Source organism: Argopecten irradians, chromosome 15, assembly GCF_041381155.1.
Source record: "Argopecten irradians isolate NY chromosome 15, Ai_NY, whole genome shotgun sequence".
Classification (NCBI taxonomy): Eukaryota; Metazoa; Mollusca; class Bivalvia; order Pectinida; family Pectinidae; genus Argopecten; species Argopecten irradians.
In genome coordinates this window covers 24,490,087-24,505,065 of record NC_091148.1, presented here as the reverse complement: position 1 = coordinate 24,505,065, position 14,979 = coordinate 24,490,087, and the positions used below count along the sequence as shown (strand labels likewise).

Below are 14,979 nucleotides of genomic sequence, written 5' to 3'. Positions count from 1 at the left end.
ATAGGATAACTACTTCCGGTATTAGTCGAGGTACTTCCTGTGAAAGGGAAAGTAGAGTGTATGGAGATGTCGCGGCATGTCTAAACCGACAAAGATGGAAATACATTTTAGTTTGTGAGGATCAGATAATAACACTTATTCTCAGCCAAAGGAAATGGTTACTTGTATGTTATTATTACATAATGAAATGACAAAATGTTTAAATGTACTTTGAATACTAGCAGAGTTTTGAGCATGTGGTTGTAATTGTAAAATGAATAGTTTCTGTCTTAGACTATTTCCACAGCTAGGAACTAAATCCTGGAGAACATTGTGTATTCTGACAAAACCTTTCAACAACCACACCTATGAAGTCATCGTCTCCAAATCCAATAACATTTTTGCTAATTTATCACTGGAAGAATGGCTTTACGAAAACCGAGATCTTTCCAAGAATTCTGTGCTTCTTATGTGGAAGAACAAGCCTTGTGTTGTAATAGGAAGACACCAGAATCCTTGGTTGGAGTGTAATGTTTCCAAGGCGATAAATATGTCGGTGGATGTGGTACGTCGTGGCAGTGGTGGGGGAACGGTTTATCATGATGAAGGAAATCTCAACTGTTCTTTTATCGCTGATAAATCTCGATATGATAGACGAAGGAATCTACAGTTTGTCATAAATGCAATAAAATCTAGATGGGATATTGACCTTGAAATCAATAAAAGAGATGACATCGTACTTGATCAGTTATATAAGGTAATAAGTTATGTAACTTGAAAGTGACGAATTGGATTCAATATCTTTGATGAATAGAAAGTGACCTTCAATAATGGTACTAAAATAATTTAATATCCTTGTTTAAAAGTTTATAAAGGTTCTTGGTGTGTATCAGAGCTAAAATGATTCTTGAATTAAAATTAAAATAATTATAAATTATAATTATGGTCAGTTCTTAGCTATAGCCCACCTAATTGCCTAAAATTTTTCTAATATATATATGTAATACAGTATAGTGATCGAGTGTTTTAACTTTTAAGCATGCTTAAGTACAATATAGTGATAGAAATAATTAAACTACATGTTACATTATTCTGTTTCAGGTGTCTGGTACAGCCTCTCGCCTGACACGGACGAAGACTTATCACCACTTCACACTTCTATACAGGACTGACACAGAAAAGTTAAACAAGCTACTCACAAGCCCATTCGGGGTGAGACAGTTTAGTTCAGTGATAAGTGTCTTAAACAAACGATTGTATTGCTAATATTGAAGTTACATGCAATTTATCAAGAGATTTTAAACTCTTCAAATTTTTAAGTTCATATTTACATTTTTTTTCAACTAATTTGCAGAGATACTAATTATAAATCAGTTGCACTTAGTGTAAGTCAAGAACATCAAATCAAACAAAAGGAAAATTTTGAAGTAAAAAAATCTTACCTCAAAAGACATCATCGCCATAAAATGATAAAGTATTCTTTATATTTACTGACCTGTTCTTCTATCCTTGTAGACTGGAGTTAATTCCAAAGCTACCAGGAGCGTATCAGCACAGGTGAGAAACATGTCAGACTACGCAGCAGACATGGACTTCAGAAGTTTGGTGCAGGTCATAGGACAACATTTCCACTGTGCAGGACTTGATCAGGAGTTTAAGCCACATAGGGTTAGTATTAATTCTAAAGTAACACTTTAATCTGTGACAGCTGAGACTTAACTCCTACTTCATATGGTAAACTGTACAGTATTAATTAATGTAGTGCAATAATGTTTGTTAAATTTTTCACTATCAAAAACAGGAGCAGACGATTTAGTATTTTTATTTAAGTTACAAAAATTACTTACTTTACACCATTCACCATTACCACCATTGAAGTCTGAGCTTCTAATTTTACTTCAAGTTAAAAATGTGAAAAATAATTAATTGCATCCCGAAAAAATTTCGTGGCACTATATCCTATATGGAATGAAGTACTGATTGTGCATTCACCAAAGGCGAAATAAATCATTTTATATTATTTTTGTGTTAATTTGACATGTATATGCACAATTAAACACCAATTATGCTTCCAATGATGAATATCAATTATGCTCTGTCGGCGGTGGAGCATCTTTAAATAAAAAATCACAAAAATGGAATTTTGTAGTTAACAATAAGAAATCAGTTTCTGTACTCTTGTTTGCATTTTTTTACCCTAATGAAAAGTCATTACAATTTCTCAAAAAAATAGGAATGTAAAAATAACCTTTGAAAATCAAACAGCACTCTGAAATTGTTTCTTCCTTTATCTTAGAATGATGTACAAGAAACAATTTATTAATATTTCTTGTTAGTTGTTGATCCTTCACACATACACCCCTTAGGACTTATTCATGCTCTTCTAAATCAAAGACTGGACAGGTCCATTATGAAATTCATGGGGGTGAATGTGTAAGAATAACGATATAAATTGAAATTGCTTTGTATTTCCATTATCATTTAAGAAAGTTTTTCTTTTTCTTCTACAGGCAGGTGAAATCCAGTTTGTGGAACCATCAGAAAGCAAAATATTTCCAGGAATTCACCAACTAAAGTCCAATCTTGAAGACTGGGAGTGGATTTACGGGAAAACTCCAAAGTTCTGGTTACAAAAGAATTACTGCAAAGTTCTAGATGGGGTGCAGTTTACAGTTACCATAGCAACAGAAATAAACAAAGGGCGGATAACTCAACTTAACCTCACAAACCACGACACATATCATTGTAATGAGCTAGAAAGTATCCTAACACATTTAAGAAACGGTTTCATCGGTCAGAAATTCTGGATAACTGATCTGGAAATGTTAATCAATAAGCAAGATGAGAATGTTGGTAGTCATGGAAATAGAGACTTATTTAACTGGCTATTGTGTTGTTTGAAAGATACATTTCATATATGTGTATGAATAAAAGTATTTTTAAAACATGTACATATATATTTGTTGTTTTTTTCCAAGATAATTTTTTATCATAATGATTTGATTTGTTTCTTTTTTAAAAGTGATAATTTTTGTAATTAAAATTAAGGCTTGTATGACGGTCATATATAGCGCATAAATCCTACATGTTTGTAGGACAGGGGTAATCTCCCCTTGCATAGCTTTCTTCTTTTAGGAGCTAGTTAATTGCAGTGATACGCTAAGTCGTTTTCGTTTATTCTACAACCCGGTACGACCATTTGGTGTTAAAGTCATTTCAGAGTATAAATTTTGACGGACCTTGCATTTTTGATTACAGTGCCTGCGAGGGCTTTGCTTAGGCTCGTCCTGAAAACAATGTAAAAGCATCAGGTCCGCTTTATTACTTAAACGAACACTTTTTTTTTTTTGTTTAGGTCCAACCAGTCAAACCGTGTAATCGAAAACGGCCTTGGTTTCTTCTATGATAACAGGAGACTAGGAGTCTTTAATGAAATACAAGGTGAGCAATACATGCCCTACCCATTGTTGGTTACCCATTTTAACAGCCTGCGGAGCGTAGTGGGGTTTAAACACTGTGGCCCTAGCTACTGTGTCTCTTGTATTAGGCCAAAAAATATACATCTGGGGTTAATTACCCAACGGACCCTAATTTTCTACCCCGACCCTAACTTTTCCCCCCACTTTTCTATGAAAAAGTTGGGATTTTGATCTCAACTTCCAGTTCAAGCCATTATTTTAGTGTGAAAGACACTTAAAAAAAAAAGAAAAAAAAATCCTCCCGACCTACCGAACCTATTTTTTTCCCCAATGTAACCCTAAACAGACATATTTTTTGTGGGCCTTATTTTGATACAAATATCCAATTATGATGACGCTTTACTCTGGATACCATTTAATGAACATATTACATGCCAGGGTCTATTCTGTAGTGAATTTTGGGGTCAAATATCCAAAATCACCATATTTTGTCCCCAAAATCTAGATACCAACTAGATTTCTGTATTGATACTCATATTTACAGTGCATATATGTGTAGATATAAAATTATTCAATATGACGAAATTATTATATTCACATGCATATGATTTCTTTTGAGATTTAATTGAATTACTGTATGCCTTTTTGACTTCCAATAAGATATGTATTTCACTAAGGCCTTTTGTTAGTAAAATTCCCTATTCAGAAGGCCTCTTACGATTGGCCTAGGTTGTTTTTTTCAAACTAGAGAATAGACCCTGCATGCAATCAGTCATGTATAGCATAACCTTATCAAAATATTTTTTTCATCCAAGCAAATTTCCACACTTTCATTACAATTTTAAAGTTTGTGGCAATCACAAATATGATACACTGACAAATTCTTCCAATATTTTTATTCCAGCACTAAACGAAGTATAAGTCTGGTATTGGTCATAATTGTGGTAATGTTCTTGTGTTCCTGAGACAATGTATTCGACCCTATAGGCATCACTATACATATCCTTCTTCATTTTAGTAAAATTTCACAAATTAAATGCAGACTGAAACCATGTGTAAACTTTGATTCTCTATTTGATTCCCTTTGCAAACTGATCAATAGCTTACTTTATACAATAAATTTGTTAAAGATGCTCCACCGCTGACAAATAGTAATTTTTCACTATTAAAAACAGGAGCAGACGATTTAGTATTTTTCTTCAGTTACAAAAGTTACTTACTTTACACCATTACCACCATTCAACAGTTTGAGCTTCTAATTTTACTTCAAGTTCAAAATATGAAAAATAATTAATTGCATCCCGAAAAAATTCCGTGCCATTATATCCTATATTGAATGAAGTACCGATTGCGCTTGCACCAAAGGCAAAATAAAATATTTTATATCATTTTTCGTGTTAATTAGACATATATATACACGATTAAACACCAATTACTGTTCAAATAATGAATATCATTTATGCTCTGTCGGCGGTGGAACATCTTTAAAGGCTTGTCCTCTTATTTGATATCAGTTTTCAAGCGCCATGTGTGCTTATTGGTGATATATAAGTCTGTATTTGTATATTACAGAGTTGTATGCCCTCTCATGTGGGTAGGTATTGACTGTGAGATCATATGTTTGCAAGTGTAACATACTTCTCGGAGACAACAATAGGAGTTTTCCTTCACACAAAATAATGATGTCACAATAGATACCTTCCTGCAAGGGAGGTAACTCTGTATTATGCAAAGACGGAATATGATATAAAACGGAAATCAATGAAATACAAATTCCATGTAGGAAGAATGATCAAAGAAAAATGGATTGAAGAACAACAAGTATGAGGGTGAACTAAAAAGAACAAAACAAAAGAAATATAACAAAAGTTTATATTAAAATATACGTCCCTGTTAATGAATTTTATCTTTTTTATTTCAAGGTTGTTACCCTGCACAGTTTTAAATATGGACAAACATTAAATGCATAGTCTATTTCAACTAAATTTTCCAGTCAAATTTGCGAGAATTCGCTTCTGGTCGAAGATTTTCCTGATATTGCCGAACACCACTTTAGGTGGTTGTGATGCATCCACAGCCGTGTGGATGTTTTTCTTGCTATAATAGTCGACGAGAGGTTTTGTCTGTTTGTGATAGGAGTCAAGTCGCTTCATTAAAGCTTCCTCATTGTCATCAGATCGTCTAATCAGGGGCTCTCCTGTAATCTGTTGAAAGAAATTAGTTATTGATTGATGAACATTTTGTAAGATTAAAACCATACCTACAATGTTAGACTGTAAGGTCTTGATACAGCTTTCTCAGACATGTAATGGAGACAAAAGTGATCAAGCCAAATTTTAGTGATTTTCATTTTCAATATTCTAGAGACTGGTGGCCAGTCCACTACAATGTAACAAATATTGTGTACAATTATAACTTTTTTACTGGCCTCGGAATGTTCATTTGGTTCTTGACCTCAAATCGCTTTTTGTTACAAATGGTTTATTGCCATGTACATGTACTAATCTACACATTAGTTATTGCACTGTAAATATATGTTGATTGAAAGCCATGAGCCCAAGAAAGAGACATTAATTTTATACCATTTAATATCAAAATGTATTGCTATAACCTATGTATAGCTATAACCTGTCTTTTTAAAACCAAACTATTTCACTGGTGCAAATGACCAAACATTTATACCTCTTTTACTTCTTTCATCTTGTATTTACCACAATTTTCAACAAAAGTTATTTTATAAAAATTGATCAGTCTTGTAGATAATGAAACTATTAATTTTAAATTCTGTCTCCTGAGACTCAATTTTTAAAACTTCAGATGGAAAGAGCACCCAGCTATTAAAGATTTTTTCCATTTTAAACAAAGTGACAAAAGCATATTGAATTGCTTACATCATCAGTCATGTCCTTCTTTGGTGGGTTAAACTCAACATGGTAGGATCGTCCACTTTTGACATGAATGAGACGTCCTGTGATCCGCCTCACCAGCAGAGAGTCATCTATAGAGAATTCTACACAAGCATCCAGCTTGGTTTTTTTACTGTACAATAGACCGTCCAACTGTAATAAAGAAATATTGTAATAATTCATTATAAGAGAAATTTTAAATGTCTTTAAGCAGAGAAATTTTTTATAAAAAGCGAAAAGAAAACTGAAGAGAATTAACTCAGTTAAAATTGAAGCCATGAACGAAACTCCCATTTAGTACAGATAAGTACCATTTTTAAAACTCATCACAACACATTTTAATGAATGAACTTAGGATATCTTGTGTCAAGTGACTTCTGATAACAAAACGAATGTGAACTTGAGGATTATTTTTAAGCAGATAAATATTATGTAAGGGAGGAAATTCAATAATTTGCCTACACTGTCTTTATTTTATCAAACAGAATGTCATATTCCATCTGGGAATTTTTTTTAATTCATTTTTAGGGAGCACTTCATGAATGACTTTGTTGATATCTCAACCTTTCAGACAAAATAAAGAACATTTTCAACTGGTACATGACATGAAATACATACTTCTTGCTGATTTGTTAATAAAATGGAGGCAACTTATTTTAAAATTCTATGCATCACCTGCGTTTTTCAGTCACCAAATGTGTTTTAAATGGTGATCAAGGGAGATAATTCATTACATTAACTTACAGCCTCAGCCTGTTTGATGGTACGAGGAAATCCATCCAGCAGAAATCCATTTTTACACTCGGGTTTACTAAGGTTGTCTTCAATAAGTTCCACCACTAGACTGTCGGTTACAAGTTTCCCCTCATCAATCACACCTTTAATACGCTTCCCTAATTCTGACCCTGATGCTATAACAGCTCTTAGCATGTCTCCTGTAAAACAATTATCATCTTCAACTTTAACTTTGGCATTCTCCCTTGACTACAAGTAAAAATGATACTTTTTTCTTTGCAATATTTCGTAAAAACACTGGCATACTTATAATTCTCAATTTCATATACCATTTATTTTTTGTTTGTTTAATTTCATAGCTTATAAAATATACACCGGTATTTTACTTTTTTGCTATCTTTCCATGACTAGAACTTCCGATCACTGAATCTATGGCTCTCTTTACTTGTGGAAGCTTATTCATTCATCAATATTTTAGATGATGCATTTTTATAGAATTTATAAAAACTAATTTCTGCTTCATGTTATCACAAATATTTCTGTCTTCAGTACATGTACAAACTTGATAATTGATATGTTATTATTTCATTATGTTATGTTATTTCAATTTTAAAGTTATTTCATTTCACCTAGTAAATAGATGATACCTGGTATATAGCCACTTTTCCCCCTAAGATCTTCTATTTAGTGACACAAACTTCTATTAAATAATTAAACACTTAAAGATATTCCACCGCCGCCAGAGTATAAATGGTACCCATCATTTGAACAATAATTGGTGTTTCTTCGCATATATATATATATATATATGTCTAATTAACTTAAAAAATAATATAAAATAATTGATTTTGCTTTTGGTGCATGCGCAATCAGTACTGCATCCCATATAGGACATAGTGGCATGGAATTTTTTCGGGATGCAATTAATTATTTTGTAATATTTTTATCTTGAAGTAAAAATAAGAAGCTCAGACTTTTCAATGGTGGTAATGGTGTGAAGTGTGGTAACTTTTGGAAATGAAGAAAAATACTAAATTGTTGGTCCTGTTATTGATAGAGAAAAATTATCATTTGTCAGTGGTGGAGCATCTTTAAGTGCATGTATTAAAGGAGAAATTAACACTTCGAGAGATGAAAGTAATTTACCTGTAGACAAATGGCAAACTTTGTACACATCTGCCAGCAATGGAGCCTGTCAGAGAGCAATAAGAGCATGAAAAATAAATATTAAAACAACAATGATAATAGACTAAAACCTAAATTATGCATGATTTGACATTAATTTCATGATACAAATTAATCAATTACTTTTTACCTTAAAGCATTTACAGGTGACAATAATTATTTAAAATTTTCAATGGCTTCTCAATCAGTGATTTTCTTACTCAATAATGCCATGGGTCTGTACCTTTTGAATTGGGTAAAAAAGCTACATTTCATCTTTCTTGAAACATGTATCATTTTAGAGAGTTATATTTTTGTTTATTTGGAAAAATATTTATATATGAACATTGGGTAAATACGGTATAATTTCTCAAGGGGAAGGGTTAAAAACTGCCTGAAATTTAACAAGCATCATATTCACATATAAACTGTACAGTGATACAGGCCTCTATATAGACTGGGTTACCTGGTCAATACCTATAATAATATGATAAAAGGACTAGACTAGTACAGAAGGCACTTTGACCTTATCACAATCAGGAGTTGATCTGTATATAGATGACCCAGTTATAATATAAGGCATTGCTGGCAATTCATGATTGCAATTCATGATCAAGTGTCAGCATTGCTTGCAATTCATGATTGCAATTCATGATCAAGTGTCAAAGTGTTTTTTCTGGACCTAATAAATTTATTTACCTGTAAACATTAATAATGGAATGTTCACACTGCTTACCTTCACCATGCACATCTCAGTAAAATTGCATACCGAGGGGGGCGCGGCTAAATACCCAATACTACCCAATACTACCCAATACCACCCAATACTACCCAATACTACCTGTAAACAGCTAATAAACTACTGTTTTGGGACTTCATATAATCAATACTATTCAATTAAACTATATTTTGCTTGTAAAAATGAGTTTTGTGTAAAAATGTGTGTTTTAAAGCCAAATATCGCCCAATACTGGCCAACGAAACGACTAAATACCCAATACTACCCAATACTATATGTAAATCACTAATTAAACATCCTTTTATGACATAATCTATTTATTTATATTAAATCAAAATAAAATTTGTCTTATGAAATGAGTTTTGTGTAAAAATGTGAGTTCTGAGGCCAAATATCGGCCGGAAATTACCCAATACTAGCTAACGAAACGACGAAATACCCAATACTACCCAATACTATATGTAAATAACTTACTAACCATTTTTTTATGACATTTTCTATTTGTCTATGTTAAATTAAAATAAAGTTTGTCTTATAAAATGAGTTTTGTGTAAAAATGTGTCTTTTAAAGCCAAATATCGCCTAAAACTGGCCAACGAAACGACTAAATACCCAATACTACCCAATACTATATGTAAATCACTAATTAAACATTCTTTTATGACATAATCTATTTAATTATGTTAAATTAAAATAAAATTTGTCTTATAAAATGAGTTTTGTGTAAAAATGTGAGTTTTAAGGCCTAATATCGGCCAGAAATTACCCAATACTAGCTAACGAAACGACGAAATACCCAATACTACCCAATACTATATGTAAATAACTTACTAACCATTCTTTTATGACATATTTTGTTTATCTATGTTAAATTAATATAAAGTTTGTCTTATAAAATCAGTTTTGTGTAAAAATGTGTCTTTTAAAGCCAAATATCGCTCAATACTGGCCAACGAAACGACTAAATACCCAATACTACCCAATACTACATGTAAATCACTTATTTACCACGCTTTTGTGACATAATCTATTTATTTATGTTAAATTAAAATAGAGTTTGTCTTATATGACGAGTTTTGTGTAAAAATGTGGGTTTTGAGGCCAAATATCGCCTATAAACACCCATATACCGCCAAACACATCTAAATGCCCAATACTACACAATACTACATAAAAAGCAACTAATTTAGCATTTTATGCAACATTTCTAATTAATTTTGTTTTATGATAAATAAGTTTTACTTTATTACAAATAATGTATCATTCATTTAATCCAAATTTCTAGTTTACATTATTCAAGGATTTAGAAGTGAGAGTCTTACTTATAAATCCTTGACATTATTATTTGAGTTATATATGGCATAAAAAGTAATTTGTAAATGTAAAATAGATGATTTGCTTTGATATCCTTTACCCATAAATACCTGATATCACGCAACACAATGAGTCTAGATACTACACAATACTACTTACACATTGTTTTGTTAAACTCTCCTAAGTATAACGTACATTATGTAACGATGTTATTTGTCAATAAAATGCGCGTGCTTGTCATCTACTGGGCTAGATTTTGCTGTGGGAGTGGAAAAGGAATGACTTTCCTTGAGAGACAGCAGTCCACAATGTGACGGTTTATTACATTTTTGCTGTGAAATGCAAGGTTTTATTGTGAAAATATACGGTATTTTCCAGCCGGGTAAAAATATCAAGTTTTGCATTTATTTGCAATACTTTTTTCATCTTTTATATCTAATTTGGCACCAGTAGGCTTCCGTATATTTATATCCTAAAAGTTATCAATTTATATTGTAAAAACGTCATTTTGTACGTTACAGGAATACACATGGTAAAAATATGCTTGGCTAGAAGTAGAAGATTGGATATGCATATCGCTCTATATACATTTTAATTTCCTGAACGTAAAACTATGAAAAATATTAATAACCACTTGCAATTTCCATTTGCCGTTCCATTATCTATTTTGAGCAATACGGCAAATATTCTATTGCGAAACACAGGGATCATAAAATTAGTTATAGTTTATATCAATATGGACCCGTTTTATTGGTATAGATCGAAAATCGGTAAAGTTTCTATTTTCATAGTATTGAGCACGTAAGAGGTCAGAGAAATCACTATATATTTGGAAATAAACACATAATCACGTGATCACTAGTTACCCAAAGTACAATTCCATATTTCAGCCAATGACACAAATGAGGAAGTAAGCATGTTACTTGTTTAACTAGGTTTTTTACTGCAGAAAAATTCACGTGTTTTGCACTTTTTTAGTGAAATTCTCTCGCGGATCGTGGTTTCATTTCCAAAGTTGAGAAACAGATTGAATTTCACAAATATAAATTTGTATCTATCTTGTTACAAGCGTTTGTTATATAAAGGCATCACGAATTTTAATACGGTTTTAATGGCCATGTACAATATTGGTTCAACTTTGGGGGGGGGGGGGGGGGGGGATCCTCCCGGAATGAATTTGAATTTCATACATGTACAGTATAAATAAAGATTAAGATGAATTGATAGTATCATATCCTTATTTATTGAATACAAGGTCAGTATAGAGGCTAATTTAGCAAGTCTGACCATTATGTATGGATATACATGTTGCGATATATTCAGGTACATTTAGGAACCATTGGAGATATTTCATTAAGTTCTCAGTATGGGCTGTGCATCGAAATGAAGTTTTAAATGCTCAATGCTATCCAATACTGTAAACAACTTATTAACCACTCTTTTATGACATAATCTATCTAATTATGTTAAAATCAAGTATCTTTTACCTTCAATAATGAACTTGTTTTTACAAATGTGTGTTTTAAGTGAGATCCTTGTTTTTACAAATGTGTGTTTTAAAGCCAAATTTCGCGCGGAAATAACCAATACACAATGAATTAATGCCCAATACTACATAAAAACAACTAACATGATTAACAATCCTTTTGCCGTTTTTTTTCTTTTGTGTTTTGAATGATGTTTTGGTGTAAATTTATTTCAAAATTTGTAAGTCCTATACTGACTGAACCAACATATAAATACCTAATAACTGTTTCAATTTCATACTCGGAAACAGGCTTTGAAGACTTTCTGACAGACGCAAAATAAGAAAACTTGCGTCTATAAATCGAGAGTAATTTAGCACCATACTACCTCCATGTCACTTCTTCCTCTAAAAGTTCTTTGATACATTCTTCTCTCCATGTGGGAAATGACTTGGATGAAGCGACTAGATCAACACCTTCATTAGCAACTTTTCAAATATGTACATCACGTAATTCTGATAAAAAATATCCAGCCAATTACGATTTTGGTGACAGATTCTTCAGATTTCTTTATTACTCTCTGACACACTTACGTGTGTAACAAGAGGTCAAATCAGTATAATACATTTTGACATGACGGAACACAGTCAACATAGCATTAGTATAATACAATCAACACAACATAAGTATAATACAGAATATAATGGAATTAATTGATCTAATTATTATAAATTAATTTCTCTAATTTCTCAATAAACCTGCTAAGTTGCGAAAGAATACGTACGTTACACAGTGAGATTAGACCTTTCATTTTTGTTAGATTAGGGTTCGTAAAATAATATTTTGGTATATGTATTTGCCTAATTTGATGAACTGATATGTGAGTACAATTAAATAAGTAGTGAAATTCGTCACCAATACCGTTGGAACAAAGGGGACAAATTCTTTCATTGCGGGTATATTAGCCCATCGTCCCGTTTCTATGGGCAAATGTAAATTAGAAGTACGTAATTTAACAATATTTTTTCTATCTTTTTCATTCAGTTTCAATAGATAATTCTCCATTTGAAAATCGTTTTTAAAAACTGTATACATTTTACCTTTTGATGACAAATTCATATCATTAAACCACCTTTGAATAAATTGATCCTTAAGTATTTGTTTAATGGTAAATTTTAAATATATTTTGTTCAATGTACAAGATTCCTGTATATTCCATACAAAATTTAAGCCTGTCTCATAAAAAATATTTCGCACAAAATCGATCCATTTAAAACTTATGTTTCCATTTACATGCAATTGGTACATTAGTTTATATATTTTGCTTGACAATTTATCAGTGGAAATTAAATTATACCAAAACATGACCATTCTACATTTCACTTCAATACTCAACGGATATCTACCCAATTCACCATAGACCATAAAGTTTGGTGTACTACGTCTCAAACTTAAGATACGTTTACAGAATTGCAAGTGAATTTTTTCAATAAGAAAATACAAATATTGTACATACAAAGTGAAGGCATCGATGTAGCCAGTTTTTCGATTTATTTCGAGTAAACATAGCTCACCAACAGTCCAAATTGTATCCGTAGTCATAAGTGTGAGAGTGCCTATCATAATTTTTTTATTTCACCGAAAAACTTTAATTACTAATGCATATTTACTTGGATTTTTAAACGAAACTTACTATAAATCCAATATGCGTGGGTTGATAAGTTGGTTGAAATGCTTGTTACCGTGAGAGTCATTACACATTATTAATATACTTTTGGTATTTCATTATAGTTACATGTTACATTTACTCCAGTGAGTGTAATAAAAGATTTCTTTTTCATATTAACGGCGGACAAAAGTAATTTGACTAAATATTAACTATCTAAATATCTGGTATAATGCGATTACTAGTCCGCTAAACCTGCCTATATTATTAGGCTTTTTTATTTATTTTTTTTGCCTAATATATAGTCTATATATTAGGCCAAAAAAAATTTAAAAAGCCGACGTCAATTTCTCATTTTTTCTTCATAATTCCACAGGCGAAAATAAAAATGTGTCTATCTTCAGTATTGAACATATTCAAGTCATATCATTTCGGATAAAAGTATCATTTTACACATTTCAGATACATTGTGCAATTTTAGAAATAGATTACACAGTGTATGAAGATATCTTATAAAGTATATAAAATATCTTATATATATGCAGTGAAATTAAGGATCGACATTGCTCTTTGAATAAATGTCATGTTGGCTTGCCATAAGATTGATTTGTTTAATTTCTTAGCTTCAGAGTCTTTTATCACTGAATATATTTCCTTTCTATAACAAGCGACTATACAGTGTCCTCGCAAGCAACTATACATCGCCAGTTTCAAAACAATGCAAGTGACTATACAATTTTAACTAATCATCCTACAACTTCAAAATTCGATTAAGTAAAAGATATGGTGTCCATTGATATATATTGATATGTGTTTTATATTGTTGGATTCATTTGTAAACCTTAGATGGTGCTTGAAAGAATGAAAGTCATACAGAATACCTTAAAATTGTGCAAAATATTAGGCGGGCGTCTCAATTCTTCGATGATGAACAGCAGATCAACTCTCGAAAAGTGTCTGAAACGTTAATGCTGATTAACCCTCAACATTTCATTAGTCACTGGTAGTTCAAATTGCTATCCATGACGCCATTTATAACTGAAAATTACAAAAAAAAATGTATAGAATAAATGAAATTGGCAAAAATTATCCACTATCCATTGTTGCATTTGTCTTAGCAAGTGATCGAGTACCGCTATACAGACTCGCAACTACGAAATTTAAAAAATACTATATATACACTTCCGTTCAATGTTAGAGATCAAGTAACCAATGAGAATTCAGCCTTGTCAATCACTTGATGATTATAATGACTGACACCTGTAATTAGTGTCCGCTAGCCAATGATATGTTTGAAGAGGAGGGGCCTAGAGTCGTGCACCTGTCAATTATACCTGACTGATCAAAGGGGACGTCCACGGACAAATGCCGTAATTTCTCTACACCGTGTATTTTGTAAAAAGATTAATTATAAAGTTTGAATGGATTTCTACGAAATTTTAGTAGAAAAAAATCGCGTTATTGCACAAAACTTTGGCGTTGTTACGCGAAACTTTGGCGTTATTACGCAAAACTATCGCGTTATTACGCAAAATGTACATTATACGTATGATGGTTAGCACACATTTTTGTAGCTATCAGAAAATAATCA

The 14,979-nt window shown here is 31.8% G+C and overlaps 2 protein-coding genes across 2 annotated transcripts in view; one reads left to right on the top strand and one right to left on the bottom strand.

Annotated features, from left to right (window-relative positions):
• The first annotated feature begins 34 nt into the window (after positions 1-34).
• On the top strand, positions 35-2,928 carry LOC138309781 (lipoyl amidotransferase LIPT1, mitochondrial-like). The gene is made up of 4 exons (XM_069250993.1): positions 35-736; positions 1,081-1,191; positions 1,495-1,647; positions 2,490-2,928. Exons 1-4 carry the CDS (start codon positions 254-256, stop codon positions 2,904-2,906), a joined length of 1,164 nt encoding a protein of 387 aa, XP_069107094.1. The 5' UTR covers positions 35-253; the 3' UTR covers positions 2,907-2,928.
• A 2,328-nt stretch (positions 2,929-5,256) lies between these two features.
• Positions 5,257-14,979, bottom strand: part of LOC138308919 (adenylate kinase 2, mitochondrial-like) — a 28,780-nt gene continuing 19,057 nt past the window's right edge. Inside the window, exons 2-5 of the mRNA XM_069249975.1 lie at positions 8,186-8,231; positions 7,049-7,239; positions 6,290-6,457; positions 5,257-5,602 (exon numbers count right to left, since the gene is read on the bottom strand). Of these exons, the coding sequence (XP_069106076.1) occupies positions 5,375-5,602; positions 6,290-6,457; positions 7,049-7,239; positions 8,186-8,231 (633 nt within the window). The 3' untranslated portion in view covers positions 5,257-5,374. The remainder of the gene's footprint in view (positions 5,603-6,289; positions 6,458-7,048; positions 7,240-8,185; positions 8,232-14,979) is intronic.

Coding starts and splice junctions, on each gene's coding strand:
- LOC138309781 (XM_069250993.1), top strand. CDS start 254: ATGAATAGTTTCTGTCTTAGACTATTTCCACAGCTAGGAACTAAATCC. Junction 1,192..1,494: donor TACTCACAAGCCCATTCGGG/GTGAGACAGTTT, acceptor CTATCCTTGTAG/ACTGGAGTTAATTCCAAAGC. Junction 1,648..2,489: donor AGGAGTTTAAGCCACATAGG/GTTAGTATTAAT, acceptor TTTCTTCTACAG/GCAGGTGAAATCCAGTTTGT.